We start from the raw sequence: 24,625 nt of genomic DNA on the forward strand, positions 1-24,625 counted from the left end.
GCCTTTGGAGAGCATTTCGTATGGACCCTATTCTCCTAATGTGGGTTCAACCACACAAATCAATTGTATTCCACCTCTGGTACCGCCAACGTGGAAGTACGTTTGACAGGGTCGTTGGCTCGACGGCGGTGTCTGGATGTGTCTTTTGCAAAATGCATCGGGACGCAATCTTCTGTGCTTGGCGGACAAGCCAGCCATCTTCAAGTTTGCAGTGGCGGGCTTCTTGGTACATGTATCTAATCGAGGTTGCGAGCGTGCTTCAATTCGCCCGGCACAGCCCCTTGCAGCCGCGTGTCCACCTCGTTTCAGTTCGCAAAGAAGCGAATGCATCCACACAAATTGGTTGCTGCATGAGGACGAGCGAAGCAGTCGCTAATAAAATGGAGCCATCTTTGAAATACCAATTTTGAAACAGCGCAACGATTGCCCAATTTTAGAGTTTGGTATGGAGACGCGCCGCCTTACGACGCCGATGCTCATCGACGACGACGATGACGACATGGGGCTTCCGCTCGAGGGGCCTGCGCCGGGTGCACGCAAAGATCCTGCGGGCCCCGAGTCGGCCAACATTTTTCCGCGGGTACGATGCTTATATCGGTGCATAGATAAGACGCTGCTTAGTGGCTCGTCGAGCGCAAGGACTTTCAAACGTTCTTTCCGCGCTTCTCCAACAAGGTGATTGTCGAAGACGACAAGCTCCGACTCGCAGCACAGAAAGACCCGGACGCGCGCAACGGCATTGACATTCAGCTCCTCTCCAAGTGGCTCGTCAACGTGCCGGCGCTCAAGTCGCTCAACGTGCCGCAGGCCGGCGAACTCGCCAAGCGCATGCGCTGGGCGTCGTTTGAGCCACTCGAATTTGTGTTCCACAAAGGCGACATTGGCGACGCCTGCTATATCCTCGTCACGGGCGAAGTATCTCTCGAAAAGGACCGCTTTGGTCATGGAATACCATCGAATTGAGTAGGTGTTTGTGGTTGTCAACAACGAACGCGTTGGGACACTCAAGAAGGGCATGAGCTTTGGCGAAGTCGCGCTCGAGCTCGAGGATGCGCGCCGCACCGCCGACATTCAAGCGAGCGAGCGCGGCGCCGAGCTCCTCGTCATTCGCGGCGAAGACTACCAAAAGAACGTGTTTCGCTACCAAGCCAAGCGCCGCAAGAAGCTCACGCGCTGGCTTCGGAACGACATTGCGATATTTCGCGATTTTTCCGACAACAAACTTCGGTATTTCGAGTCGGTCTCGATCGACCTCTTTTTGCACGCGGGCAACTGCGTCTACATGGAAGGCGAAGACGTCGGCGCCCTCTACTTTATCAAATCCGGTACGTACTCTTGAAGTGTACACATCCATATTGATGTGCGGGTAGGGTCCATCTCGCTCGAGAAGAACGTGCTCTTTGAAACCAAGCACCGACGCCCCGTGACCGTACATTCGTGGGTCGTCCAGTCCCACAAGACTAGCGTCCAAGTCCCTTGCTTTAATGTCGAAGCCACGGGCTGTTTTGGTATGGAATTTTTCGTCCAAGTACGTGTGATATATGTCGTTGCATCAAAGATCGCTCAAATAACGTCAACGAACTATTAGCTACCCACGCGGAGTCATACTGCGGTCGTGCTTACCGACACGCATTTGGTCGCGATCAACAAGGTGGACTGCGCCTCGACCATGCACACGTTTAGCGTCAAGGCCGTGGACCGTCTGTGTGAAAAGTATACTTTGCAACTATTCGAGATCGAGGGACATGAGGGTGGGGTAGGTACCGCGATATTTGGAATGCGACTGTGACGTCGACGCAAAAACAAGTGCGTGCGTACAACCGGCACCAGCGGCACAGCACCGCGCTCGTGCCCCAAGGTACACCAGCAACAGGTTGCAGAATGCCAATTTTGGCAGTTGGCGCCAATAGCCCAATCTTTGTGCGGCAGCGCCATCCCGATTCGAAAGAAGAACACCCGAATTACCAATTTCCGAGCCTCGAGCGTTCGGCGTGGACAGCGACAAACGCCGTGGTCGCCAAAGCCCAGCGCGGCTGCGACCCCGCGACGACCAACTTTTTACTCTCGTCGTCGACGTCATGTACACCATATCCTAGTATTGGCATATGGCTGACGATTCTGTTGTAGCGCCGACGCTTGGGTCCAAGGCTTCGATGATGTCTTCCCTGTCGGCGTCCGTGTCGTCGTCGACAGGCTCGATGAAGAGCCTCCCGCGCCTCCCACCGCAATAGAACACGACAGGCCATTTCCAACATTATATATTGTACCACAGTCCGTAGATAGGCGTTTGTATTCCATGGTCTAATTTGCGGCTCACTGCTTGATGAGTGGTTGCCACGTGCACTGGTTGGACAGTTCAAATTTGTGCTTGAAAAGCCCGGCAATATCGTCCCAATGAAAGTCGTCAAAGTTGCGAATGACCACATTGTGCTCATCGATGACGAGTTTGTGGGGCACGGCGTGCACGCCATACCCTACAAGTACACATTGTCATCCATCATAAAGACGTAACGACGCACCATCCGGGATGTCGTCGCAGCCAAAATGCAAGACGGTCGGACCATCGTCCGTGTCCAAGTACTCGGTGCAGACGCGGGGCTTTTTCGTTTTGGGGTTTTCGGCCCGCACAAAGTCGAGCGCGTTCTGGATCTACGCACGATCCATGGAATGCAATCTAAAAAATCGGGATTCGTACGTGCTTGTCGACGTTGATAAGGACAAAGTTGACGAACGGCGTCGGAAGGTTGTGCTTGGACCAGCGCTCAAACTCCTCGACGGCCGGAACGCACGAGTTGCACCACGTTGCGTAAAACATGACAACCGACGGCTTGCCGCTGCTCGTGATGCTGTTGAACGACGTGATCGCCCCCGTCTCGAGGTCCACGAGGTCAAAGTCCGGCGCGTCCTGGTTCACAATCACGCCTGCCATGCCACCCGCGCCTTTTCCAAGTTCAAAATGACCACGCAAAACCTTCTTTCCGCAGGTTTCGAGGATTCGAACATTAGATGGTTGGGGAATTGAGTCCTCCTTGGTTCACGGCGGCGGGAAGGCTCGAACATGTAGCGTTGCTCAACTACAGAGAAGTTCAAGGTGCTTGTAGGAACGGCGTTTTCTTGGCGCCAAAACATGTACGAAGTCGCACGCGTTCACCTTGGATGTTTGTGCAACCAGATTCAATTGGACTACATTCCGAGGAAGCCTTTTGGTACTACGTAGTACAAGTGACTCAGGAATGATTTCGAGCTGTACGAACGATGCCGGAGCCAGCACTAGCAATAAGGCGCTAGCAATAAGAATCGGTCTCATTACCTCTAGCAACGACTAGCTCGGCACGACGAGACTACTACGAAAACACACAACGACGACCGATCACGTCGCCCAGCTGCTCGCTGTGCCACGTACACTGTGGGCCAGGAGAATACCGCGGCGCCACCCACTTGAATGTGCCACTTGAATTCGACATCTGATTGGCTCAAAGTACGTGCTGGCTGCGCGAGCTTGGCGCGGATTGGCTGAAATTCGAACTGAAACGCCGAAAAATCTTGTGACGGGACGGGCAGCGCCACTTTGCACTTGTCCACATCCCATATCCATATCTTTCCTGCCCTGCCATAATGGTTGTCCCGCTTCCTGCTTCGCTGCGTGGCCCTGCCGGCGCCGCCCGTCTCGAGGCCCTCTGCGCCAAGTACGACACGCCGCTCCAGCTCTACGACGAAGGCCTCATCCGCGAGAACGCGCGCGGCCTCTTCCGCGCGTTCCGGACGCACTTTTCGACGTTTGCCGAGTTCTACGCGGTGAAGGCGCTGCCCAACCCCGCAATCCTCAAGATTCTGTACCAAGAAGGTTGTGGCTTTGACTGCTCGTCGACGGCCGAGCTACACATTTGCAAGACGCTCGGCGTGCCCGGCGACAAGATCATCTACACGTCCAACTACACGTCCAAGGAGGACCTTGCGACAGCGTTTGACCTCGGCGTCATCATCAACCTCGACGGTACGCTAGCTTCTCGCCGCTTGATACGATCTCGCTCTATTAGATGTGTCCCTCGTCGATGCTCTCGTCGAGGTGCGCGGGCGGTGCCCGGATCTCATGTGCTTTCGCCTCAACCCGGGCCTTGGCCGCACCGACTCGGAGACCAAGTCGAACGTGCTCGGAGGGCCCGATGCCAAGTTTGGCGTGCCGCCGTTCCAGGTATCGCCTGTCGATGTACATTGACCGTCGTCACAACGCAGTATGTAGATTGTCGAGGCCTATCGCAAGGCGCAAGCGGCCGGTGCCACCCGCTTTGGCATTCACATGATGACCGGGTCGTGCGTCATGAACGCCGACTACTGGAAGGAGACGGTCACGGAGCTCTTCCAGACGGTTCTCTTGCTCAAGAAGGAGGTATTTGTCTAGGCTAAACCTACATGTCCTTACAATGGCAAGTAGCTCGGCATCACGATCGAGTTTATGAACATTGGCGGCGGCCTTGGGATCCCGTACTACCCCGACCAGGTACATACCACGTCTGTCATGATGTTGTCTTATATGCCCTGTAGCCGGTCGTCGACGTTCCTGCCATTGCGCAGATGCTTCGCCACGTCTTTGATGAACTCATGGCGCAGCACGGCGAGGTCATTTACCCCGCTACTGCGTGGCTGCGAGAGGATGAAGCATGCTCACCCTCGATGTAGACGTCAATTCCGCAGCTCTGTATGGAGAACGGTCGGTACATGACGGGTCCCTATGGCTGGCTCGTGAGTCGCTGCCAAGCCATCAAGCAGTCTTACGCCACGTACACCTCACTTGCTTGTATCTCTGAACTAACTGCATTGAACTAGGTACTATGGCCTCGACGCCAACATGGCGCACCTCATGCGTCCGGGTATGTACGGCGCGTACCACCACATTACGATTCCAGCGCGGGACGTGCCGGGTGCCGAGATTGTGGCAGCCAATGTCGTCGGCCAGCTTTGCGAAAACAACGACTGGTGCGATATACCATCGCGACGACTGCAATCTGATGTATGGTCGGTAAAGGTTTGGGAAGGACCGGCCGCTCCCCAAGGCCAGCGTCGGCGACTTGTTTGTGATCTACGACACGGGCGCGCACTCGCATTCGATGGGCTTTCAGTACAATGGCAAGCTCCGCGCGCCCGAAGTGCTCATCTCGCCCGACGGCACCGACCGCCTCATGTACGCAGATCTCATAGAGCGTATGGGACTGATGATGACACTGTGTTGTAGTCGCAAGCGAGAGACGTACGATGCGCTGTACGGCAACTGCGTCATGCCCGACGACCTCTAAATCGCCTGACAACGTTGACAACACGCTCGACTCTAAGCTTCAACATTTGTAGTCGTGTGGAACGAAAATACAGTGCCTTGTTGGAAACAGTGTTTGATCATGGTGCATATGAATGTCCAACAAGTAACTTTGGTGCGACTTGCTCCTCTCGCGCATCGGGGCACCAGCAATGGCCCCAACACCAAAATGACGGCTGTGAAGAGTTATGCTCCAGCACTCGTAGCCGACATACATGATGATGTCCAGGTAGAACCAAGTACTGTACTTGTCGCGTTTGGACAAATGGTCCAAGAAGAAGCGACCAACACCGCCGGCCTTCTGCTCGTGGAGACATATAGAAGACATATAGATGGATATAGTGTCGATTCACATGTATACGAACGCTCCAGACATAGCGCAAACGACGGTTTAATGGGCGTTGTGCCGGCTCAAATAGGCTTTGCAGTGGGCATGCAGCTTCTCCACAGCGTCGTCCATCCAGCTGGCATAGTCCGTTTCGGAGCCAACGTTGCGGTGCCACGCGGAACGAAAATGCGCCGTCTTGAATGCTTCGGCAAGGGTGCAGAGAACGCTCATTTCGTCCGTGACGGCCGCCGTCGCCGACTTGATGCTGTCTGCCGCGCCCGCACAGCACAGAGTTGTCGCCTCCCAGACCGCTGTATCTGCCTCGAGGTTGTTGGTCATGTTCTCAAACACAAGCGCCACCCAGTTGGACGACTTGCTGGTCGCGTGGACGGGACGCCCCAAGTTCGCTAGCGCCAGCTTCAGCTCAGGAAGCAAGCCAGTTGCTGTAGTGAGAGCATTTTTAGTGTTGCGTATGGCCTCAATTTCTTCTGGCAACAGTGATTTGCCCTTGATAAGCAGCTCGGCGAGGACTTGGTCGTGATCTTTGGTCGCGACGGTCGTCAGGTTGGGCTCGAGTAACGGTACCAAGCGACTACACAGCTCAAGCACAGAACGGACGGCGTCGTTGTACGTGCGTCGCGCCTGGATGAGGAGCCTCATAACGCCTTGGATACGCGTAGAAACGCCTTGTGTAAAGGTGTTCTGGTGCATCAACATTGTCTTGAGCATCGGGTCGAGCTCGCGCCACGGGTAGCACTCGTCAGAGGCTTCGTTGTACCGGAATGGGTTCGACGTCGTCATAGTACGTCCACCACTGATAGGCGTCGAGAAGAGACAAATAAAAAGTGACCGACGCCACCGTCCGCAACTCCCCAACGCCGGGGGTAAGAACCATACCTTGTTGAAGTGGCACAGACGGCAACTTGATACTTGATCATTTCTGCCACGTCATGGTATCCGGACGACGAGCGTCAAGATTGGCCTCGTTTATGGAGACGTTACTGCTTGGCCTACATCGAACCGAACTACCTTACAACACCATCGCAAAACAACTTGTTCGCTGCAGTCGCTGCCGCGCTCACGATGGTGTTGGACGACTACCTGTCCGGATGCGGCATCCGGACATGTGCATCAACTTGATACATATCAATGGCAACATCATGATGCATATGCTTACCGAAACTCGCACATGACAATAGTGTACATCGTTATTTAAATCATAGGACGTCGACCGATTGCAGCTCGAAGCACGGAAACGGCGACAAGTACGGCATGTCGTTCAGTGGCGCGAGCGCTTGGAGGTAAGCGTCGTTGGCTGTGAGCCACGTGTCGTCGACGAGGCCTTCGGTGAACGCCCCCATGGTGGCGCCGTCGGAAAATGCATACCCGCTTTCAGGGTTCAGCGACCAGACGTAGCCGCCAGCGTAGCCAACATTCGCTGGCGCCGAAAGCATGGCCACAACGAGCTGCGTCACGCGCTGGTTGGTGCGCTTGGGGTGCGTGTCGCGGGTATACAGGCCGCCAAACTCCCCGAGGACGATAGCGTTCGGCGCTCCCCTATACCACGCGTCATGACCAGCAAATCGAAGAACGGGACGTACGACGCGAGGTAGCCAAACATGTGCTGCATCGAGGTCTCAATGCGTGAGCGCAGCGTCACGTCGTCAAGCTCGACGTAGCTCTGCAGTGCGCCGTTGCTATCAACTGTGCCGCTCGCGTACATGTACGGCTGGACCGAGACGGACGGGTTGTAGTAGTGCGGCGCGTACACCACCTTGTTGGGTTGACTCAACATGATGGGAAGGCGGCCGGCGTTTTGGAGGCCACCGCCCCACCAGTCGAAATACGAAAACTGGTTGGGAATGTCGTGGGATGCCCATGTGCCCTCGACAAACGCCAGCCAGGACGGACAGCCCGCGAGCATGCGATTTCCGAGCAGCGTCGCGCCGGTGCGAAAGTCGGATGCGTCGTTTGTGCCCCAAGTTGCCTTCCACGGCTCGTTCTTGAGGTCGAGCCCGAGGATGTTCCAGTAGCTTGGTGCACATAAATGGGTCGTGAGCACGTCGACAGCCGAGAGGACGGCGTCTCGGGGCAATGATGCGCTGAACCAGTTGTCCCCCTTGTCGGTCGTCGTCAGCGTGTGGAAATCGAGGAGCACGGAAATGTTCTTGGCTCCTAGAGCGACCACGAGGCTCTGCAGCATGCGGACGTAGCTGCCAATGTCAAACTAGACAGTAGACTATGAGACACGTCGGCCAACGACACATTGTGTACGGCGCGGTTGGTATTCAAATTGATGAGGCGCGGGTCGGGCGCTGTGTTGCGAAGCAGATGCTCGACACAGAGCGGTATGCGCACGCTGTTAAACTTGTGCTCGGCCAAGAACGACGTGATGGCCAGCTATCCTGCAGCATCGTCCTCGCGTTCATCGTGCTAGAAGCCATATACATACCACCGTTGTACCGTTGACGCCATTGTCCCAGAGACCCATGGGAATCGCCGCGGCCGTCTCGGCGCCAAACCTACAGCCGCGTATTGATAGAGTCGACAATAGTATGGCGTCTTCTACCAGTTGATGCCCTTGATGCTCACACGCTGCGAGGTCCCGCCGTGTTCGACGTAGATGCCGTTGTTTTTGCTCACATAATTAGGCAACGCGCACCCTAGAAGGCCTCATTACGAGGACGCAGGAAGTAGAAATTCTTACGTCGCGTGGGGTACTGGCGCGGGTTGTCGACTTGGCCGTCGATCGGGTCAATCAGCGCGTCGTGCAGTGACGAGCCGTTGCTCGCAATGCGCTTGCGCTCGGCCGCCGCGAGGAGCTTGGCGCGGACGCGGACCATGGTTTGTGTGTGTACGTTGTCGCCGAGGTACGCCAGCAGCACGCCGCTTCCAAGCAGCAGCACGAGACAAAAGACGGCGCCTGGCCAAACCTACAGAGTACATGACGTGGCAGCGCGAGCGGCGTCGCGCACCGTGAGACGGCCGTGGTAGTCGCTCGGCTTTTCGTCGTCGGGCGATGCAAACTCGTGGTCCGATAACACGGGCACCGGACTCGGGAGAGGGCTCGAGGCGACGGCGACGACGATCGCCATTTTGGCGGATGGCACTCTCCCACGGACCTGCACCACGTTCCCCAGCTGGGTTCGACGCCACAAGACACAACATTAGCGTTATTAGTGCTGTTCGGATTCACTTACACAACGTAGTCGACAACGTACACGACCGACTACCCGACTCCAAATTCGAGTGATTTGACAATAATCAATTCAAAAGTGGTATTTTGCGGGCATGCTGGAACATGCAATTTCGGTGCACTGGTCTATTTTTTGTCGATGCAATTCCGAGGAAAAGACAGTAACCAAGCTTTTACAGCTCTGAATTATAAGATTTGAATTATAAGATTTGAATTTCTGAGGCGCGGAACGCTACATTCAGCGCAGCGAATCGGTTGGCAACTAATGTACAGTGCACGCATCGGTACAGTACATGAGGAGGGATACATGGGCACAAGTACATGTACGCTCCGCCGTGATGTTGCGATAGGGCGTGTGCCAAGACCAAGCGCGACTTCGCAAGCTGCTCGACAATGCTCCGCTCCAGGTGGCAGGTCGCATGCTTTCCGCGCACGAGGAACTCACCGCGGGACATGGTTTGGACACGAGTGCTATGGACGACGACGCTGTCGCGATCTGCTCTCGAGCTCTTTTTGCTCAAAGAAATGGCCGCGGTCCGCCTTGAGCCACAATGCCCAAACCCTTGACAATGTACTAGTACTAACTAGTACTAGTACGTATTACGCTCTGCCAAGTCATTGGCGTTGCACTTGTTTCTATTCACGTCTTGCATTTCATATCTGCCGCATCAGTTCTTAGGTGCATCGAGTATATATTGGTCGAGTTTGTAGTCGGTTGGAGATCACAACATGTGCGCCAAGAACAGATACCAGTAGGATAGATAGATATGGATAGATATGACGTATATTCGCGTTAAAACACACAGTACTAGGCTGTGTCCAGGAAGATGCCGCCATACGTGCACGGAAGAACAGCTGGAAGAACGACAGTGGGGACACCGGTACAAGCGGCAACGACCGCCTCGGTCAGCACGGTCCAAAGCTCCTTAATCTACCTCGTTTCTCTCGCAACCCCAGCGCCAAGTGGTTGGCACTGCTGTTTTCTTTGGTGCTTGATGCTGTCCATTCACACGGGTGCGGTCGGCCAACCAACAGAGTCCAAAACGACAACATCCAGTGGGTCAATGCAGTGTATCGAAAATTGTATAAATTCTCACGCAGAGTTGACGAATTTACTTGGTTTTCTTGGACTCGCCGGCGTTGGTTATGTACTTTTCGATGACGTCGGCCTTCATGCGGTCAAAGCCACGCGGTAGCTGCATGTAGGCTTCGACGGCCTTGGGGATGCGGAGCACCGAGTCGGGCGCGTGCTCCATGTAAAACGCCGTGAGCCAGCGCGTCATGGCGCGTTCCCTTCGCTTCCGGAGAGCCCACGGCAGACCGAAAAAGAGCGTCAGGAGTAAACTCGCGACGACGACGCCGCCGAGAATGCCGTCGCCAAAGACGTACGCCATGCTCAGATTGAACGCGAGCCAGCTCATGTTGTACCACGAGAGAAGATCGTCGATCTTGTCATTGTCGATGCGCGCATCAAGGTCGGTCGGCAGCTCGACGCCCGCGACCTTGATGAGCGACTCGAGCTGGCCCTTCATCATGTCGTCGATTGCGCCAAGGCCGCGCAGGTCACCGGGAAACGCGCGGTGCTTGACGGCCGAGTTGTCAAACTGGCGCTTGACACCGCCGTCCGGCGCGTCGCTCTCGGTCATGACGACACCGAGCACGTCTTGGATCCGGTCGATCTGCTCGGGGCTGAGCACAAAGCCGATTGTATTGTCGCCGTCGTTGGCCTCCTTGCCGAGGGCGACATCAATGACGCTCTTGAGCACCTCGTCGGTCTTGGCCTCTTGGAACGCAGGACCGTTGTCTTTGGCGAGCACCAGGAGGCACGGCAGCGCGGTGCAGGCAAGAAGGAGCAGCTTCATGGACGCTACGGGGTGGCTGGGCCCTGGCGAGCAAGTCGGAAAGTGCATTGCTACCTGCTTCTGCCCTTTCAAGATACCGCCCAGTCGTTCGAAAAAACATCGAAGTTTTTAAAAGATACGGTGATCGGCTAATCGCACGCCTCTTTTCGTGTCATGAGGCTGGCCCAAGTCGGGACGACAAGGCCTCGACGTGCTTTCATGGCGTGAGCTATACATGTAACTCCTTGTTTCCTGCCGTACATCGCTGCGTCTTCACGGCGAGGTGCACGCGTCGTATCCAGCGAGAGCTCGTTGTGTCACAGGTTGCTTCCAAGTAATGTCGGTGTTGACAACTCACGAAAATCGATAGCTTCGTAGCATAGGGACCTGCGGGACTGCTACTGCATTGGGTCCGATTCGAATGTGGTATCTTTGCCTCGTTCGGGTGGTGATTTAGTTACGCGGGGTGGCTGACCGAAAAAAGGTTGCGTGCGTCTAGCCACTGCCGAAGCGATTTCCGCACTTCGAAGCTTCTATGGATTTTAGCCAATCACCGCGTGGCGTTCCATGGAAAGGTGTGCGATCTTTGGCCGCTGGTCCGTGTCATTCGCCTTTTCTGCAGCCCGAACGCAAGCGGTATGAAGACGACGATGCTCCTCGGCGCGGCGCTCGCCGCGTGCGTGGCGCTGACTGGCGCCGACGTTGCGGCTGCGGCGACCGCGGCCTCCACCTCGTTTGACGCCAAGATGGCCGAGCAGGCCAAGAACCTCCACAAGTTCATGCCTGGCCCGACGGGTCCTGGCTTCAAGGACAAGGGCATGACGAACCAAGGAGATTTCGAGCAAATGGGCCGGTTTGGCATCCCCGACTTGAACAACCCGACGGCCGAAGACCTCACGGACCTCAACTTTGACACGGCGATCGCCGGCGATGCGTACGTGGCTGTCCTCTTCTACGACCCGAACATGGACGACTTTGAGTTTGTCGGCTTGCATTGGGAGAAGGCAAGCATGGAGCTCCAGGAGAGCGGTCGGTCGTACACGTCGGCCTCGATTCGCATGGCGCGGTTCGACATTTCCGAGCCCGAGCACGGCGAGATTGCCGAGCTCTACCGCGTCGACAGCGACAAGCCGACGATGCTGCTCTTCAAAAATGGCTCGGTCGTGCAGCCGATCGACGCGCGCGGCGGCCACACGGAGATCCAAGCAATCATTCTCTCAGCGACACTGCCGGCCGTCACGCACATTACGTCGGACGCCGAGCTCAAAAAGTGGAAGCGCCGCAAGGTGTTTCAGCACGCCAACATCAAGTTTCTCGCCGTCACCGACGACGACGCGTCATTGTCGTCGTTCGAGGCCGTCTGCCGCGAGATCAAGCGCCGCGCGCCGTGCGGCTACGTCTCGGACCGTTTGCTCCTTGGCGCGATTGACGTCGACGCCAACGCGCGCCATTTCCTCGTCCGCGATTTCGATGCGCCCCGCGTCATCCCGTATCTCGGCACCGCCTTCACCGCCAAAGATGCACTTGACATGGTCGCCAACTACGACATGCCATTGCTGACCGACCTCGGCGACAAGGACGAGTCCCGCGTCCGCAACTTTCTCTCGCACCCAAAGACATTCCGGCTCCTTGCATTCTTCAAGACCGAGGCCGCCAAAGCCGCCGCGACTCCGCACCTCGAGGCTGTCGGCAACGCCTTTGGCCGCGACCTCCTTGTCGCCTACACGGTGGAGGACCCGGAAGACGCCATGAACTTCGACTATCATTTCTGGGATGTCCCGAGCAACGAGCCAGCGATCCTCGTCGTACACATGCGACGTGACCGCAAGTACCTCTACGCTGGCGCCGACGCGCACAGTGCCAACCAAATGCTGACGTTTGTCCAAAATGTACTGCGTGGCGACGTGCAGCCCAAGCTCAAGTCGCAGGCGGCGCCGACCCCCAACAACGGCGCGGTCCGTCTCCTTGTGACCAACTCGTTTGCAAAGGAAGTGTGGCAGGCGCCGCACCAAGACACACTGCTGCTATTGACGCGCAGCGACCGCCACGGCCCGTCGCAGTGGTTCACGCAGCAGCTCGACGTTTTCGCCAAGGTCTGGCGCCGTGAGAAGCGCGTCTTGGTGGCTCGCATGGACATGCAGCACAACGATCTGCTCGAGCTCAGCGACGACGAACTCGCAACGCTACCGAAGCTTCTCTACATTTCCCGGGAGGCCAAACGTACCAAGTCGCTCGGCGCCGCGATCCCGCAACTCTACCCGACGATGGACGAGCTACGCCAGTTTGTGCAAACGCACCAGAGCATGGATCTCGCGGTCGACGAGAAGGTCTGGGCGCGCGTGTACGCGGACGACCTCGAGCTCCTGCGCCAGCACCGCGAGGCGCAGGCTGCGAACACCGACATTGAGCACCCGGGCGACATTTTGAAGGAGATCGACGCCGAGATCCAAGCCATGCAACACATGGCCAAGGACGAGTTGTAGAGGGGTTGCATTACTACTTTCGGCTACTATAAATGACACATGTTTTGCACACTAAAGACAAGTTGTCTTCATTCCGCTACGACTACGTAAGCTGTGCAGCGGCGCCGCGAGGTGGTTGTGGTGTCAAGGCGCCATATGAGCAAACCCACGGCGACCACAAGCAGCAGGTGGTGCTGCATTCACTTGTCGAGTCAGCATCTCACCAAGGATCTTGATCATCTCACTACCGCCACGCCCTTTGAGGTGTGGGATCCGCGACAGCGTCGTCATTGGTCTTGGTCGACCAAGAGAATCCGCATTTCATTCCTTGCCATCGACCCTCTGGACGCGTATGATAAGGCTGTTGCGCTACGCAGCGCCGTTCGCAGCATTGGTACACTGTGACCGATTCCGCTCCTGGCAACAACCAGAACGTGACACCAGACAGAGGGTGGCCGTACTCCGTAAACACCGGCTAGTGTACAGGCTACCGGCTTACAAAGCAGAACGGAAAGTGGCTGCTAAGCTACGTCTCCTCACTGCTGCCAAGGGCTGTATAGTCTCACACCAACGGGCTTCTCCGTAGGACTGCAAACACACATCGCCTTGTCCCGGCCTAGTGGTGTTGACGTGGGCAAGGTTCACACCCAGTGCCCACCACGACGCCTTGTACATTCATAGTGACGCCATCGCCTCCGCTTCGAGTTGCATTGGCGAGACGACGACGTCGGTGCCAAGCGCGCCTCGCGATCGAAAATGCATCGGCCAATCCCAATGGGCCAATCCGGCTGCCTCGATTTACGAACAAATGAAAGGACAATTTCTTCCATCGAAGGTTAAGGCGCCGACGAAACACAGAGCATTTCGAGTTCGCATGCGGCGCGAGAGTAGCATTCGGACGCCCACCGAGGGCGACTACGCGCAGCCGACGTACCTCGATGACAAGCCCGACGTCACGGTGTACCGCGAGTCCGACATGACAGCGCGCGAGTCCATCATGGACGAGCTGCCGGCGATTCGCCTCACGCACAACGAGTCGGCGCGGAGTTTCAAGGGCCGCTACCGGGTACTGGCGTTGTATCTCCGCATGGTGTTCACGCTGCATGGCATTAGGTGTGGCCTGGTGTCCTCCTCCTTCTCGGGCTCACGGCCGTCGCCGCGGTGCTCATGGTCTACTTTGCCGACCAACAGCGCACGTCGATGCTCGATATCCGGCTCGCGGTTCAGATGCGCGAGTACAAGATGCGTCAGATCGACACGGGCTTGACGTCGGGGTCGGGCGCCGGCTTGCCGCCTCTGGTTGATACCGACGGGACCGTCAACAACCCCCAAGTGTACCCACCGCAGAGTACGCGCCTCTTTGATTGTGCAATGTGGCGATACTTCGATTTCTAGCGTGCAAGCTGCCCAACTATGTGAGCAAGAACAACAAGATTTACGCGGTCGCGCCCAATGGCACGGAAGTTCCACTGGGGATCAAGGGTCTCAACTGGTACATACTCGAATGTTGCGAATAATTGGCATTTGATTTCGGACTCTAGGTTTGGCATGGAAACGTAAGCTTCGTTGCGCCCTTTATTCCTCGATAGCACTGGCATTGATGGCGCACGCTTACTAGTGGGCAAGCGATTCCGTTTGGTCTCTGGACCAACGACAAGAACGGCACGACGGCGGTACGCTCCCACTTTTGAGTTTCAAATTATCGACTTGATACAAATCCTGTAGTTTCAAGTGGCCGAATTCCTCGTGACCAACAAGATCAATAGCATTCGACTGCCCGTGTGCATTCAGAGCATCGTCAACAACATCCAGCCGAACAAGAATCTCATCAACTCGGCCGAGAACCGCGCGCTGGACGTGTCGTCGTATATGGCGCTGCTCAAAAGCATCATTTCCACGCTCGCGTACCGTCGCATTTCGGTGCTTATTTCACTGCATACGCTCACGCCAACCGACTCGGGCGGCGCGTGGTTCAGCGACGCGGTCCCTGTCGAGATGGTGCGTCGCGTTCGATTTCATTATTCTATTATTTCGCATTTTTGATGTTTTTCGATCGCATTAGTTTATGACAGCGGTCGACCTGCTCACAACCAACCTCTGCAACGACAAGTACTGGAACATCATTGGCCTTGATGTCAAGAACGAGCCGCACCTCTCGACATGGGGCGACGACGGCCCCAAAGATTTCCGCAACGGCGCCACCGACATTAGCCACCGGATGCTCAAAGGCTGCCCCAACTGGCTCGCGTTTGTCGAAGGAATTGTCAACATGGGCCAACCCGTCTCGTTCAACGGCGTCGCCATGACGTACAACGACTGGTGGGGCGGCGGTCTCCAAGCAGCCGGCGCCAAGCCCGTCGTGCTCAACACCGCGCACAAGGTATGTCACCTTAACTTCTTGTCCATCATAACCGACGTCGGGGGTAGGTGGTGTACGCGCCGCACTATTACACCCCTGCCGTGTACCCCCAAGCGTATCTCTACGGCGGAGGCACATCTGGGCCGGGCGGCATCATCACCAAGTACGTTTCTTTCCATATCGACGCGACGAAGACACATCAACGCTAGCTACGTCGAGCTCTCGGACGCCGACCTCCGACTGCGGGTTTCGGGCACCATGGAAGTCATGTTTGGCCACTTGGCCAAGACCCATGACGCAGCGATCGTCCTCGGCGAGTTTGGCGGCCTCTACGCCTCTGACGCGCACCCACAGCGCACCACCAAGCGCTGCACCGACTATACGATCGAAGCGATGTTGCAACCGGGCTACTCGGGCGGGTACGTCTGGAGCTTGAACCCCGAAAGCGCATACCAGTTCAACCCCGCGGACGTCGCGGGCACGTTCACCGAGGGCGTTGTCCAGATCGACTGGCGTACGGCCAATCTACCCTTCGTCCAAGGCATGCAGGCCATGGACGCGCTCGCAGACCTTCGGCTCTTTCCGTGCTTTTCCTAAGTCCCCAAATTTACTGCATTTCTCTTTACGAAATCAAAGCTCTTTAGCACAGGTCCATGCTCGTCGTTCAGCTGCAAATGACCCGGACGACGGCAGCGGGCGTCAGAGCACCTGGAGCCTGTCACGCAATGCTCGCCTGGTGTCGTGTCCGACGACACGAGCTAGCGGACGCACGAGCCATCAGCGAGCGAGTCGACCTTGGATTCTATCTCTGTCCAGTAGCGTGCGTCCGACAGCCGCACATCGTGCCAACTCGGCTGCTGCTCGTTGCATTTGTTGTTTCAACTTGATATTAAAGTGGATAGATAGATTCTTGATACAGTGCGAGCCACCATGCATCGGCCTCCGATGCATCCGCGGCGACCTTGGACGTCTCTCATCCTATTCGCCATGTGCCAACGTCCTTCTGTCAAGCATGCTCGTAGCAATGGGTTGAAGCCGAGTGCACCGCTGTTGTCTCCGTTGCCTCAACTCGGCATCGTAGTCGCTACCAAGACGACCCTCGACCAAGAGGGACACGCAAGTTTGCGGAGTTATGCAGGAGTTAGTAAATTCTCATCACGCGAATACGTGGAATATCGACGTGCGACTTTATCGCGGGTCGCACGTGACAAAGCCGAGGTCCGGCATGTCGTTCATCTTGGTCGTCGCCGCGAGCTGGTTGGGGTTCGCCGCGCGCCACGTCGAGTCGAGAAGGCCGCCCGACTGCGGGATCGTCGAGTTGGGGCCCGGGTGCGGCCAGCTCTGGTCCGGGTTGAGCGCGTACCAAAAGCCACCAGCGATCGGCTTGGTGCCACTCGTCATGCGGTTGATGATGCAATCAATGACGCGCGACGCCGTGCTCTTTGGGTACAGGTCGTCCGTGCCGTAGAGACCTCCAAAGTACGAGAGCACGACCGGCGCCGTCGTCGACGTCAGAATCCCCGTAAACATCTTGGCCATCGCGTCATCAACCGACGCTTGGAGCGAAGACGCGTCGGGAAACTCCGTGTAGGACGAGAGGAGCGAGAGCCCTTTCGACTCTTTGAAAAAGTAGGGCTGTGGGTAGAGCGACGGCGTCCAGAACGGCGGCGCGTACACGACCTTGTTGGGCGTCGAGAGCTTGATCGGCGACTGCACCGCCGACGTCAGCGACGCACCGGGCCAGTCGGTGACGGTCTTGGCCGCGTCGCCCGAGCCAAACTTGGACGACGTTGTCATGCCCTGGACAAACACGAGCCACTGCGGGCACGCCTTGAGGATCGCGTTGCCCACTTTGGTCGCAAAGCTGCTCCAGTTGGTCTTGTCGTCGCCGTCCCACTGCCCGGACGCACCCGCGGGCACGTCCTTGACGTCAATGCCAACGACGTTCCAGTGCTTGGCGTTGCACATGGCGGTCGCGAGGCCTTGCACGGCGAGCTCGTACTGCGCGAGCTTGACGTTGATGTTCTCCCACCCGTTGCCCTGCAGGTCGTCCGACGAGTTTCGCAGCGACCAGTCCGTGACCGACCGGTCCGTCTGGTTGAGATCGGCGTCCGACCGCGTGTTAAAGTCAAAGACGACCGCGATTTGGAATTGACCGAGGCCTTCTGCGAGCGCCGTGAGCACTTGGATGTAGCGATTCAAGGACGCGAGCGCGCGCTGCGAGTTGGTGTTGAAGTTGGTCTTGACCATAATGTTGCGCGCCGTTGCATCCACATTGATCGGGAAGCGCACCGCATTGAAGCCATTCTTGGACAAGAACGAGCCGATTTGGTACTACAGACCAAAACGCAGTATGAGTGCCACGATCATGCTGTATGGTGGCACACGTACGAGCGTGTTGCCGTCGCGGGCGCCGTCCCAAAGCCCCGTGATCACGTGGTCGTAGCCTTCCATGCCACGCCAGTTGACGCCCTTGAACACGAGCGGCTTGTTGCTCGACGGCGTCTGCATGATGATCTGGTTGTTGTTGGTGACATAGTTGATTTGCGCGCAGCCCTTGTCGGCGTACTCGGTCGGGTTGGTCACCGATAGCGGCAGCGCCGACGAGTTCGTCGTCGTGCCCGAGCCGTCCGTGATCGTCGTGCCCGAGCCGTAGATGAGCGCGAGGTCCGCGTTGTTGGGCTGGCGGTTGAGCATGTCCTGGTGCGACGTGACGCCCCAGTAGCTCAGCCCGCCGATGGCGCCGAGGATACCGACCGTGAGCACAAGCGCGCCGGGCCACACGGACCGACGGCCGCCGAACTTCTGCTTCCGGCGGACGCTCTTGCCGTCGCCGACGTCGGCGGCCGTCTCGGGCACAGCCATGATATCCTCCGACGGTCGCATGCTGCTCGTCTGTTGCCGACGTGGAAAATTCGATTCTAATTATTTTAATCGCGTCGCACTCTGGTCCAAACGCTTTCTTTTTTTGTTTTGCGTGCGTGCGTCTATGTAATCCGCCTCAGAATAAAATGTTGGAATTAAATGACGCGTCCGCCTTCTATTTTATGACGCCGATTTGTTCGAATGCGATGTGACTTGCTTTCAGTATGCAAACTTCGAATCGTAGAGGGCCGGAAGAGATCCATACGTTAACCAAGTACGCGACCCTGCATAAAAATTGGCGCCGGTACAACCTCTCAAAACGCATATCGCACAGAACACTGCGTCTAATTGGACGCAACCAGTCGAGCTACTCGGATTTTTGACGCGATGGCTGATAGAGCAGCAGGAATCTTGGCCCTGCAGAGGTCGGTGGCTTGGTCACGCGATGCGACGCACGGTCAACAACCGTGCGCGTCGTGCCACACTCCAAATGCAGATATTTCAAGCGGGTTGTTCGAATAATTTCGAGACCTTCTCTCGTTCTGTACTGCGTCGTGACAAGGCGTCCCGCGCAAATCGCATTGCTTGTTGTAGTGTACATGGGTCCGCAAGGCCACGCAACGCCTTGGCGAAATGTTCCATGTGCACACGTCGTCGTCGTCTCGAGCTCGCTGAGGGTCGAGGCACTCGCCTTCAAGTTTGAGAACTGGCAAGGTGACTAGCTGCATATATGGAGTGAAAATAGAAAAAGCAACGAGCCAGCAAGTTGCACAGGATCTCGTCCGAGCTCGCTGCTGAGACCGCATTTGTATCGTGCTGAGTGGAGATTCGTGATGCACTTCAGATATCCGCTCTCGGGTCAGCTGCTCGGATCGTACACACTGACGCGGTGATGTGTAGCGTGGTTGCGAGATGTCCATCTTTGAGAGTTGGTAGCCGATGAATCTCGCGGACTCGACTTTCGAAAGTTGCGTGGAAACAGCCTCGCCACCTCACGCGACCTCTGAGATTGCATATCCGCGGGGTCATTGCGGTGTAATGAGCGCCAGAGCCTGTCACGCTGTGGACCCTGCGACAAGCACACGATCCGCTCCTGTCCAACACCGACCCCTTCCCTTGCTGCATCACGACCAAACCAGTGATTAATAGTTCCTGCACTCTCTTGTTCGTGGTAAATAGAAGAGGTACGACTAGCATGTAATAAGTCCCCTCTTTCTGCGCTTGCGATACCTGTACATGCGTTGACACGCAAGAAGCTTGCCATGCGCTGGCACCGTGAGCTAATTTCCCACGGGCGGTATTTCCCACGATGTGGGAAATCCCATCGGCGTGAGACACGTTATCCGGATGTACAGGTTGGATTGAGGCGCGATGGCGATGGCTTGGACGAGCGCCGCCGACGACCGCCTCGTCGCCCTTGTCGCCGCGCTCGGGCCGCGCTGGAGCACCATCAGTGAGCGCATGGAAATAGGTGCGTGGGACGTGCACGGTTGGCTTGGCGTCAAACACGCAACGTAGAGGGCCATCACTGGTCGCGCAAGCAGTGTCGGGAGCGCTACGTCCACCACGTCGATCCGACGCTCACGACGAGCGCGTGGAGCGACGACGAAGACGCAGCACTGCGCCGCGCCTACGCGCAGTTTGCCGTGGACCCTGCCAAGGTACCACAAACGTCTGCGACGACACGAGTTGGAATGCACGGGATAGGTGCCTTGGACGCTCGTGGCAGCGGCGCTGCCTCGACGCCGCAGTGTCGAGCACGTGCGCTACCGGTGGCAGCAAATGACGCGTCCACGGTGCGCCAAGCGCAAGCGGAATCAGGTACCGTGGAGCGAGAGCGAAGACGCGACGCTCGCCCAACTCGTGGCGCGGGATGCGCCGTCCTGGCTGCACGTGGCCGCCAACTTGCCGGGGCGCACGGACCTCCAGTGCCGACAGCATTGGAATCAAGTGCTGCAACCAACTCTGAAAAAAGGCAAGAATACGTGGTCTCCGGAGGACGACGCGCTTCTGCGGGCCAAGGTCGCCGAGCTCGGGTCCGCCTGGACAGAGGTGCGAGTAGTGTCCTCTCCACCGGACCGTTTGCCATTGCATTCGCAGATTGCCAAGAGCTTTCCTGGTCGACTCGGCAAGCAGTGTCGCGAGCGCTACCGCAACCACGCCGACCCTTCGTTGACCAAGGTATTTGACGCCACAACCATCGGTGACTTACTTACGTGGCAGGCGCCCTGGACATCCCAAGACGACGATGCGCTGCAAGCTGCGTACACGACGTACCCGCAGCAGTGGGCCCGCATCGCCGAGCTTCTGCCGGGTACATTCCTATGTTGATGTAAATGTGCAACACACACACGACACGCAGGCCGCTCAGAAAATGCGATTAAGAATCACTGGTATGCGCTGCAACCGGCACAGCCAGCGGCGCGACGGACCCGAGCGGACAGCCGTACGCCGCCGTGATGCGGGCGTTGGCGAGAGCCAAAATGTCGTTGAAAATTGCCGGGGTCTGGACGGACGCGCGTCGGAGTCGGCGCAGATGCGTTTCTGCGACATCCAGCCGACGCTGCGTAATCGCCTTCAAAATGGCGCGCTCGAGATCGGTGTCGTTCTCGACTTCTTCCCTTGTGTCGGACGTTTTTGGTGGTACGTCGATCTGCATTTGTACTGGGCGAGGCAGCCCGAGCTCGTCCTGGATCGATGGCGGCAGCTCGTCCCAAATACTTGCATCGATCTGGGACAGCGGCGGGGGACTTGGTACACGACGTGCCGGGCTTGGCGCACGGCGTGGCGGGCTTCGTGTTGGGCGCTTGGGGGGCCGGGGGGGCACCCCCGAGGCCAACGCTGCGGGTTTGCGCTTGACAGAGACGTCGCGTAGCTGTGCAGGCTTGCGAAAGGTCTGGCGAATCTCTTGCTGAATGGACGGTGGGAGCTCACTTAGGACGTCCGTGTCGATCTGCGAGTAGGAGGATGGCCATTGTTTCTCGGGGGCCCCGGTTCTGCGCGACTTTGGGAGCGATGTCAGAATCTCGTCTCGCAGCTCCCGAGGCAGTGTCTCGAGTACGTCGTGGTCGACCTGGGACAAGGAGAGCGCCAATGGGTCGGGACGTGGGCGTGTCGATGTCGTCGTCGATGGTCGTGGTGGCGTCGGCGTCGTTGCAGGTGGCGGTTGGGGTGGGGTCTCGATCGCCCGTCGGACCCATTGATCGAGACCGTTTGGTGCAACCGACGGCGGCGCGTCACCCGTACCGTTTGCCTTGCGGAGCTTGGACGCTTGGATACCAATGCCGCGAATGTCAGTGCAGACGACGCGAAACTGCTTCCAGAGCGACGTCGCCGCTGCGAGAATGTCGGCGGCATTTGCCGACGGCGCCGGGAGTCGCGTCGTCTTGCTCACCGTGTCGACGGCGCCACAGCCCAAAAATTTGCCCTAACCACATCCTCGAGTTGAGGTGTACGCAGTCATCGTGTACCGGCTCGACAGGAGCACCTTCCTGGCGTGTCTTGACCTTGACCGTCAGACTGCCCGCGACAAAAGCTCCTTTTACAAGGCGGGCCTGGACTTCTTTCGCGAGCTCAACCACAAACTCGAGCGCGTCCTTGTCCGTATCCAGCCGCACGCCGTAGCTGATCTCGGCCGAGAGTGACTTGGCCACTTGACTCAACTCGAGGGGCCGGTGGTCTTCACCACGCGCAAATCCCTGCAGCGTCAGTGCCGTCTTGGGACCAACGTGTGGCGTGAGGTCAGTAACACTCCAGCGTTGCAGCTCGGCGCACGTGGTGATGTGGAGCTCGTCTAGCTTTTGCTGGGTCACGTGCCTACTCAGGGGTTTGGCACACGACACTACGCACTCGACGTACCCGACACCCGGAAGATCCCGCACCGACAACGGGTCGACGTACACGGCCGCGTCCTTGGCAGCAATCGCAAACACCTTGTCGGGCTTGGCTTGCTTGGTCGCAAGCCTAGGCATGCGCCGTTATTGCATGCACTGGTAGAGAGGGCTAGGGGAGGGGTAGGGTACCGGGCCAACAGAATGTTGTGGGCGACTCCAACGCTGGCCGTGCACTTGGTGTGGTCCCAAATCGCTGCACGAATGGCATGGGCCAGTGCGAGGCCATTTGCGCCTTTGGGGAACTCGAGAAACGCCTCGTCGCAGCTCACGGCGTGGACGGCTGGCGTAAACCGGTAAAAGATGCGGTAAACATCGCACGAAATGCGCTCAATGGCCTCGAAATCGTACGGTAGCACGACCAGATCCGGACAGAGGCCTTTGGCCTACGAGTGAAGCGGATCAAATCACGGGTTCTTGTACCAGGAAATGATCGATACGCGCTCCATAAACATGCCGGCGCGGAGCCCACGCGCGCGGGCGACGTAGTTGCACGACGAAATTTCCGACGTGCCTTTCTTCTTGGGCTCGTTCGCAGGCTATCGAATAGCAATCGAAGTTGGCTCGAGAGATACGGTAATACCTGGGGCGTATCGTGGGACGAGTAGCCCGAGTGCGCGACAGCGACCGGGACAGTCTTGTACACTGGCGGGAGATTGCGCACAGCGACCGAGACAAAAAAGCAGTCCATGTCGACGTGCAAGATCACGCGCTCGGTGCTCTCGCAGTGCCCGTACTGCGAGGCAACGAATGGCGGCGCCGACGCCATGAGCTCAGCCGCGTGCGCCTGGAAAAAACTCTTCCACGACCCAATGTGGTGCAGCCGCGAGTTGTCAAAGAAATGACGCACAAAAGCCGGGATACCGTCCCGCGTCGAGAGTGCACGCGTCGCTTTGGGCGGACTACTGCGCGGCTTGGGCGGACTACTGCGCGGCTTGGGCGGACTAGTGCGTGTCGGCGACGTCGGTGCCTCGGTCCCCACCGGCGTTTGGGAGACCGACGGCAACGGTGATGCCACGACGGGTGGCAGAGGTGGAATTGGTGGTGTCGGCGGGTGGTCAAGTCGCGGCGTTGGCACCTTGAAGTGTCCAGATGGTGCTTGGACTTGCGGCGCGAACGGCGGCACTGACGGCGCGAAGGGCGACTGTTGCGATGCTGGCCGCGCGGCAGGTGCGGAGGTCACGCGAGGTGCTGGTGGCGCGGTAAAAGTAGGCAACGCGGGAGGTACTGGCAAAGTGGTTTGAGCTGGAGTCGTCGCCAGTGGCGCGAGTTGCAGCGTCTGTTGGCCGACCGCGCGGTAGCCTGCGTACAAGTAGGGCTGCGTCCGGCACACCCGGCCTTTCTCGATGCTGTCGAGGATCCATTTTGGGTGGAGGACGGGCAGTGGCTTCCGGGCGCGCCTACAAAAGTACGTTGACGAGGCGCTTGCAACAGCGGACGTACAAGAGCTCCTTGAGCTTGGACTCGGCGACGTGCGTTGCAATCATGTGGGTGACGCGACTCGTGTGGTACGCTTCGTACTGGCCACCGTGCTGCAAGATGAGCTGGCGCAGCTCTTCTCGCGGCGGCTCGGTGTGGCCGTTGACAAAGATCACGACGCCGTCCAAGAGGCGGTCGAGCCGCCCGATGCCGTCGTTCTGGCCGCGCAGCTTGCGAATCTTGGACGCCATGTACTGGCCAAAGCTCAGGTTGGGCGCCTTCTTGCTGAAGAGCGGCGGCGGCGCCTGTCCCGTCGCGTCCATCGTTGTCGATCCGACAAGGGCGCGAGACAGGCTGAGATGCTCACTCGCGGCAAAACTCCACAGTTTATCCGGATACATGACAAAACGCCGACTTGGGTTCAAAATTGCATCCGAATTGAGTTTCAGGTCCCAACGACAATCGAGTTGCAGATGGCACTTGTCCATCAACGCGCGTCTCGAGGTTGCTGCTGCGTAGGAGGAGCAGCGTCCAGGGCAGACTAAAGTACTCTGCTGCGCGCGGCATCGAGCTTGAGAGACCAACGTGGTGGTGGTCGAATTCAACAACGGACGCAAAGGCCATGGTCATCGGCTGGTACGAGTTGAGTCGGGGCGAGCGTAGCGTCTGGGATGCGGTGCGTTTGGCGATCGTCACCGTGCAGCCCAGGAATGACGTCGTCAGCCGCAAGGTTCAGTGACCCAAACATGTCGAGTGGCTTCCGCTCGAGCCCGTCCACCTAGCGCCCAACCTTGCTACTGACCACGGTAGACAGACAAGAGAATAGCATTTCATCGATCCATCGAGTTGCGCCTCGTAGTATCGACTACTAGTACGAAAGCTGCCTGTGACGCCTTAGTCGACTACTAGTACATTTTGTCCGTGTTGAAGAGTCCTTGGTATAGCTAGGTGACGCGG

The 24,625-nt window shown here is 57.7% G+C and overlaps 11 protein-coding genes across 11 annotated transcripts; 5 read left to right on the top strand and 6 right to left on the bottom strand.

Annotated features, from left to right (window-relative positions):
- Positions 1-361: 361 nt before the first annotated feature.
- Positions 362-2,346, top strand: SDRG_12421 (hypothetical protein). The gene is made up of 8 exons (XM_008618494.1): positions 362-580; positions 622-915; positions 968-1,325; positions 1,371-1,528; positions 1,589-1,713; positions 1,761-1,858; positions 1,898-2,080; positions 2,128-2,346. The coding sequence occupies exons 1-8, from the start codon at positions 446-448 to the stop codon at positions 2,229-2,231; spliced, it is 1,455 nt and encodes a 484-aa protein (XP_008616716.1). The 5' UTR covers positions 362-445; the 3' UTR covers positions 2,232-2,346.
- Positions 2,241-3,056, bottom strand: SDRG_12422 (hypothetical protein). The gene is made up of 3 exons (XM_008618495.1): positions 2,696-3,056; positions 2,520-2,649; positions 2,241-2,474 (listed from the first exon to the last, which is right to left on the bottom strand). Exons 1-3 carry the CDS (start codon positions 2,927-2,929, stop codon positions 2,314-2,316), a joined length of 525 nt encoding a protein of 174 aa, XP_008616717.1. The 5' UTR covers positions 2,930-3,056; the 3' UTR covers positions 2,241-2,313.
- A 517-nt stretch (positions 3,057-3,573) lies between these two features.
- SDRG_12423 (diaminopimelate decarboxylase) lies at positions 3,574-5,383 on the top strand. The gene is made up of 9 exons (XM_008618496.1): positions 3,574-3,994; positions 4,038-4,192; positions 4,241-4,387; positions 4,433-4,498; positions 4,543-4,617; positions 4,678-4,778; positions 4,825-4,974; positions 5,024-5,179; positions 5,231-5,383. Exons 1-9 carry the CDS (start codon positions 3,616-3,618, stop codon positions 5,289-5,291), a joined length of 1,290 nt encoding a protein of 429 aa, XP_008616718.1. The 5' UTR covers positions 3,574-3,615; the 3' UTR covers positions 5,292-5,383.
- Positions 5,384-5,699: 316 nt separating this feature from the next.
- SDRG_12424 (hypothetical protein) lies at positions 5,700-6,296 on the bottom strand (the record flags this gene model as incomplete). The annotated part of the gene is made up of 1 exon (XM_008618497.1): positions 5,700-6,296. The coding sequence occupies one exon, from the start codon at positions 6,294-6,296 to the stop codon at positions 5,700-5,702; it is 597 nt and encodes a 198-aa protein (XP_008616719.1).
- A 530-nt stretch (positions 6,297-6,826) lies between these two features.
- SDRG_12425 (hypothetical protein) lies at positions 6,827-8,789 on the bottom strand. The gene is made up of 7 exons (XM_008618498.1): positions 8,612-8,789; positions 8,344-8,569; positions 8,206-8,299; positions 8,089-8,158; positions 7,911-8,036; positions 7,238-7,863; positions 6,827-7,193 (listed from the first exon to the last, which is right to left on the bottom strand). Exons 1-7 carry the CDS (start codon positions 8,729-8,731, stop codon positions 6,854-6,856), a joined length of 1,602 nt encoding a protein of 533 aa, XP_008616720.1. The 5' UTR covers positions 8,732-8,789; the 3' UTR covers positions 6,827-6,853.
- A 1,095-nt stretch (positions 8,790-9,884) lies between these two features.
- Positions 9,885-10,758, bottom strand: SDRG_12426 (hypothetical protein). Its single transcript, XM_008618499.1, has one exon. It carries the CDS (start codon positions 10,740-10,742, stop codon positions 9,945-9,947), a length of 798 nt encoding a protein of 265 aa, XP_008616721.1. The 5' UTR covers positions 10,743-10,758; the 3' UTR covers positions 9,885-9,944.
- A 527-nt stretch (positions 10,759-11,285) lies between these two features.
- SDRG_12427 (hypothetical protein) lies at positions 11,286-13,235 on the top strand. The gene has a single exon (XM_008618500.1). It carries the CDS (start codon positions 11,312-11,314, stop codon positions 13,154-13,156), a length of 1,845 nt encoding a protein of 614 aa, XP_008616722.1. The 5' UTR covers positions 11,286-11,311; the 3' UTR covers positions 13,157-13,235.
- Positions 13,236-13,958: 723 nt separating this feature from the next.
- On the top strand, positions 13,959-16,129 carry SDRG_12428 (hypothetical protein). The gene is made up of 9 exons (XM_008618501.1): positions 13,959-14,201; positions 14,249-14,483; positions 14,531-14,627; positions 14,677-14,691; positions 14,754-14,808; positions 14,861-15,133; positions 15,198-15,515; positions 15,563-15,657; positions 15,704-16,129. Exons 1-9 carry the CDS (start codon positions 14,010-14,012, stop codon positions 16,089-16,091), a joined length of 1,668 nt encoding a protein of 555 aa, XP_008616723.1. The 5' UTR covers positions 13,959-14,009; the 3' UTR covers positions 16,092-16,129.
- Positions 16,130-16,488: 359 nt separating this feature from the next.
- SDRG_12429 (hypothetical protein) lies at positions 16,489-18,469 on the bottom strand. The gene is made up of 2 exons (XM_008618502.1): positions 17,886-18,469; positions 16,489-17,828 (listed from the first exon to the last, which is right to left on the bottom strand). The coding sequence occupies exons 1-2, from the start codon at positions 18,378-18,380 to the stop codon at positions 16,683-16,685; spliced, it is 1,641 nt and encodes a 546-aa protein (XP_008616724.1). The 5' UTR covers positions 18,381-18,469; the 3' UTR covers positions 16,489-16,682.
- A 1,245-nt stretch (positions 18,470-19,714) lies between these two features.
- SDRG_12430 (hypothetical protein) lies at positions 19,715-20,984 on the top strand. Its single transcript, XM_008618503.1, has 6 exons — positions 19,715-19,830; positions 19,878-20,020; positions 20,067-20,411; positions 20,460-20,540; positions 20,583-20,673; positions 20,722-20,984. The coding sequence occupies exons 1-6, from the start codon at positions 19,731-19,733 to the stop codon at positions 20,817-20,819; spliced, it is 858 nt and encodes a 285-aa protein (XP_008616725.1). The 5' UTR covers positions 19,715-19,730; the 3' UTR covers positions 20,820-20,984.
- On the bottom strand, positions 20,740-23,991 carry SDRG_12431 (hypothetical protein; the record flags this gene model as incomplete). Its single annotated transcript, XM_008618504.1, has 7 exons — positions 20,740-21,786; positions 21,830-22,175; positions 22,218-22,322; positions 22,382-22,635; positions 22,690-22,767; positions 22,833-23,649; positions 23,693-23,991. 7 exons carry the CDS (start codon positions 23,989-23,991, stop codon positions 20,740-20,742), a joined length of 2,946 nt encoding a protein of 981 aa, XP_008616726.1.
- Positions 23,992-24,625: the final 634 nt, after the last annotated feature.

Source organism: Saprolegnia diclina, assembly GCF_000281045.1.
Source record: "Saprolegnia diclina VS20 unplaced genomic scaffold supercont1.49, whole genome shotgun sequence".
NCBI classification, from domain to species: domain Eukaryota; phylum Oomycota; class Saprolegniomycetes; order Saprolegniales; family Saprolegniaceae; genus Saprolegnia; species Saprolegnia diclina.

Excerpts from the sequence above, each read along its gene's own strand:
- SDRG_12421 (XM_008618494.1), top strand. The coding sequence starts at position 446 with ATGGAGACGCGCCGCCTTACGACGCCGATGCTCATCGACGACGACGAT. Across the intron at positions 1,326-1,370 it reads CCTCTACTTTATCAAATCCG|GGTCCATCTCGCTCGAGAAG; the intron begins GTACGTACTCTT and ends ATGTGCGGGTAG. Across the intron at positions 2,081-2,127 it reads ACTCTCGTCGTCGACGTCAT|CGCCGACGCTTGGGTCCAAG; the intron begins GTACACCATATC and ends ATTCTGTTGTAG.
- SDRG_12422 (XM_008618495.1), bottom strand. The coding sequence starts at position 2,929 with ATGGCAGGCGTGATTGTGAACCAGGACGCGCCGGACTTTGACCTCGTG. Across the intron at positions 2,650-2,695 it reads TTATCAACGTCGACAAGCAC|ATCCAGAACGCGCTCGACTT; the intron begins GTACGAATCCCG and ends GATCGTGCGTAG. Across the intron at positions 2,475-2,519 it reads CTGCGACGACATCCCGGATG|GGTATGGCGTGCACGCCGTG; the intron begins GTGCGTCGTTAC and ends GTGTACTTGTAG.
- SDRG_12423 (XM_008618496.1), top strand. The coding sequence starts at position 3,616 with ATGGTTGTCCCGCTTCCTGCTTCGCTGCGTGGCCCTGCCGGCGCCGCC. Across the intron at positions 4,388-4,432 it reads TTCTCTTGCTCAAGAAGGAG|CTCGGCATCACGATCGAGTT; the intron begins GTATTTGTCTAG and ends AATGGCAAGTAG. Across the intron at positions 4,975-5,023 it reads CTTTGCGAAAACAACGACTG|GTTTGGGAAGGACCGGCCGC; the intron begins GTGCGATATACC and ends TGGTCGGTAAAG.
- SDRG_12425 (XM_008618498.1), bottom strand. The coding sequence starts at position 8,731 with ATGGCGATCGTCGTCGCCGTCGCCTCGAGCCCTCTCCCGAGTCCGGTG. Across the intron at positions 8,570-8,611 it reads ACTACCACGGCCGTCTCACG|GTTTGGCCAGGCGCCGTCTT; the intron begins GTGCGCGACGCC and ends TGTACTCTGTAG. Across the intron at positions 8,300-8,343 it reads GCGCCAGTACCCCACGCGAC|GGTGCGCGTTGCCTAATTAT; the intron begins GTAAGAATTTCT and ends GAGGCCTTCTAG.
- SDRG_12426 (XM_008618499.1), bottom strand. The coding sequence starts at position 10,742 with ATGCACTTTCCGACTTGCTCGCCAGGGCCCAGCCACCCCGTAGCGTCC.
- SDRG_12427 (XM_008618500.1), top strand. The coding sequence starts at position 11,312 with ATGAAGACGACGATGCTCCTCGGCGCGGCGCTCGCCGCGTGCGTGGCG.
- SDRG_12428 (XM_008618501.1), top strand. The coding sequence starts at position 14,010 with ATGCGGCGCGAGAGTAGCATTCGGACGCCCACCGAGGGCGACTACGCG. Across the intron at positions 15,516-15,562 it reads TGCTCAACACCGCGCACAAG|GTGGTGTACGCGCCGCACTA; the intron begins GTATGTCACCTT and ends CGTCGGGGGTAG. Across the intron at positions 15,658-15,703 it reads CCGGGCGGCATCATCACCAA|CTACGTCGAGCTCTCGGACG; the intron begins GTACGTTTCTTT and ends CATCAACGCTAG.
- SDRG_12429 (XM_008618502.1), bottom strand. The coding sequence starts at position 18,380 with ATGCGACCGTCGGAGGATATCATGGCTGTGCCCGAGACGGCCGCCGAC. Across the intron at positions 17,829-17,885 it reads CCCGCGACGGCAACACGCTC|TACCAAATCGGCTCGTTCTT; the intron begins GTACGTGTGCCA and ends TTTGGTCTGTAG.
- SDRG_12430 (XM_008618503.1), top strand. The coding sequence starts at position 19,731 with ATGGCGATGGCTTGGACGAGCGCCGCCGACGACCGCCTCGTCGCCCTT. Across the intron at positions 20,021-20,066 it reads TTGCCGTGGACCCTGCCAAG|GTGCCTTGGACGCTCGTGGC; the intron begins GTACCACAAACG and ends TGCACGGGATAG. Across the intron at positions 20,674-20,721 it reads CATCGCCGAGCTTCTGCCGG|GCCGCTCAGAAAATGCGATT; the intron begins GTACATTCCTAT and ends CACGACACGCAG.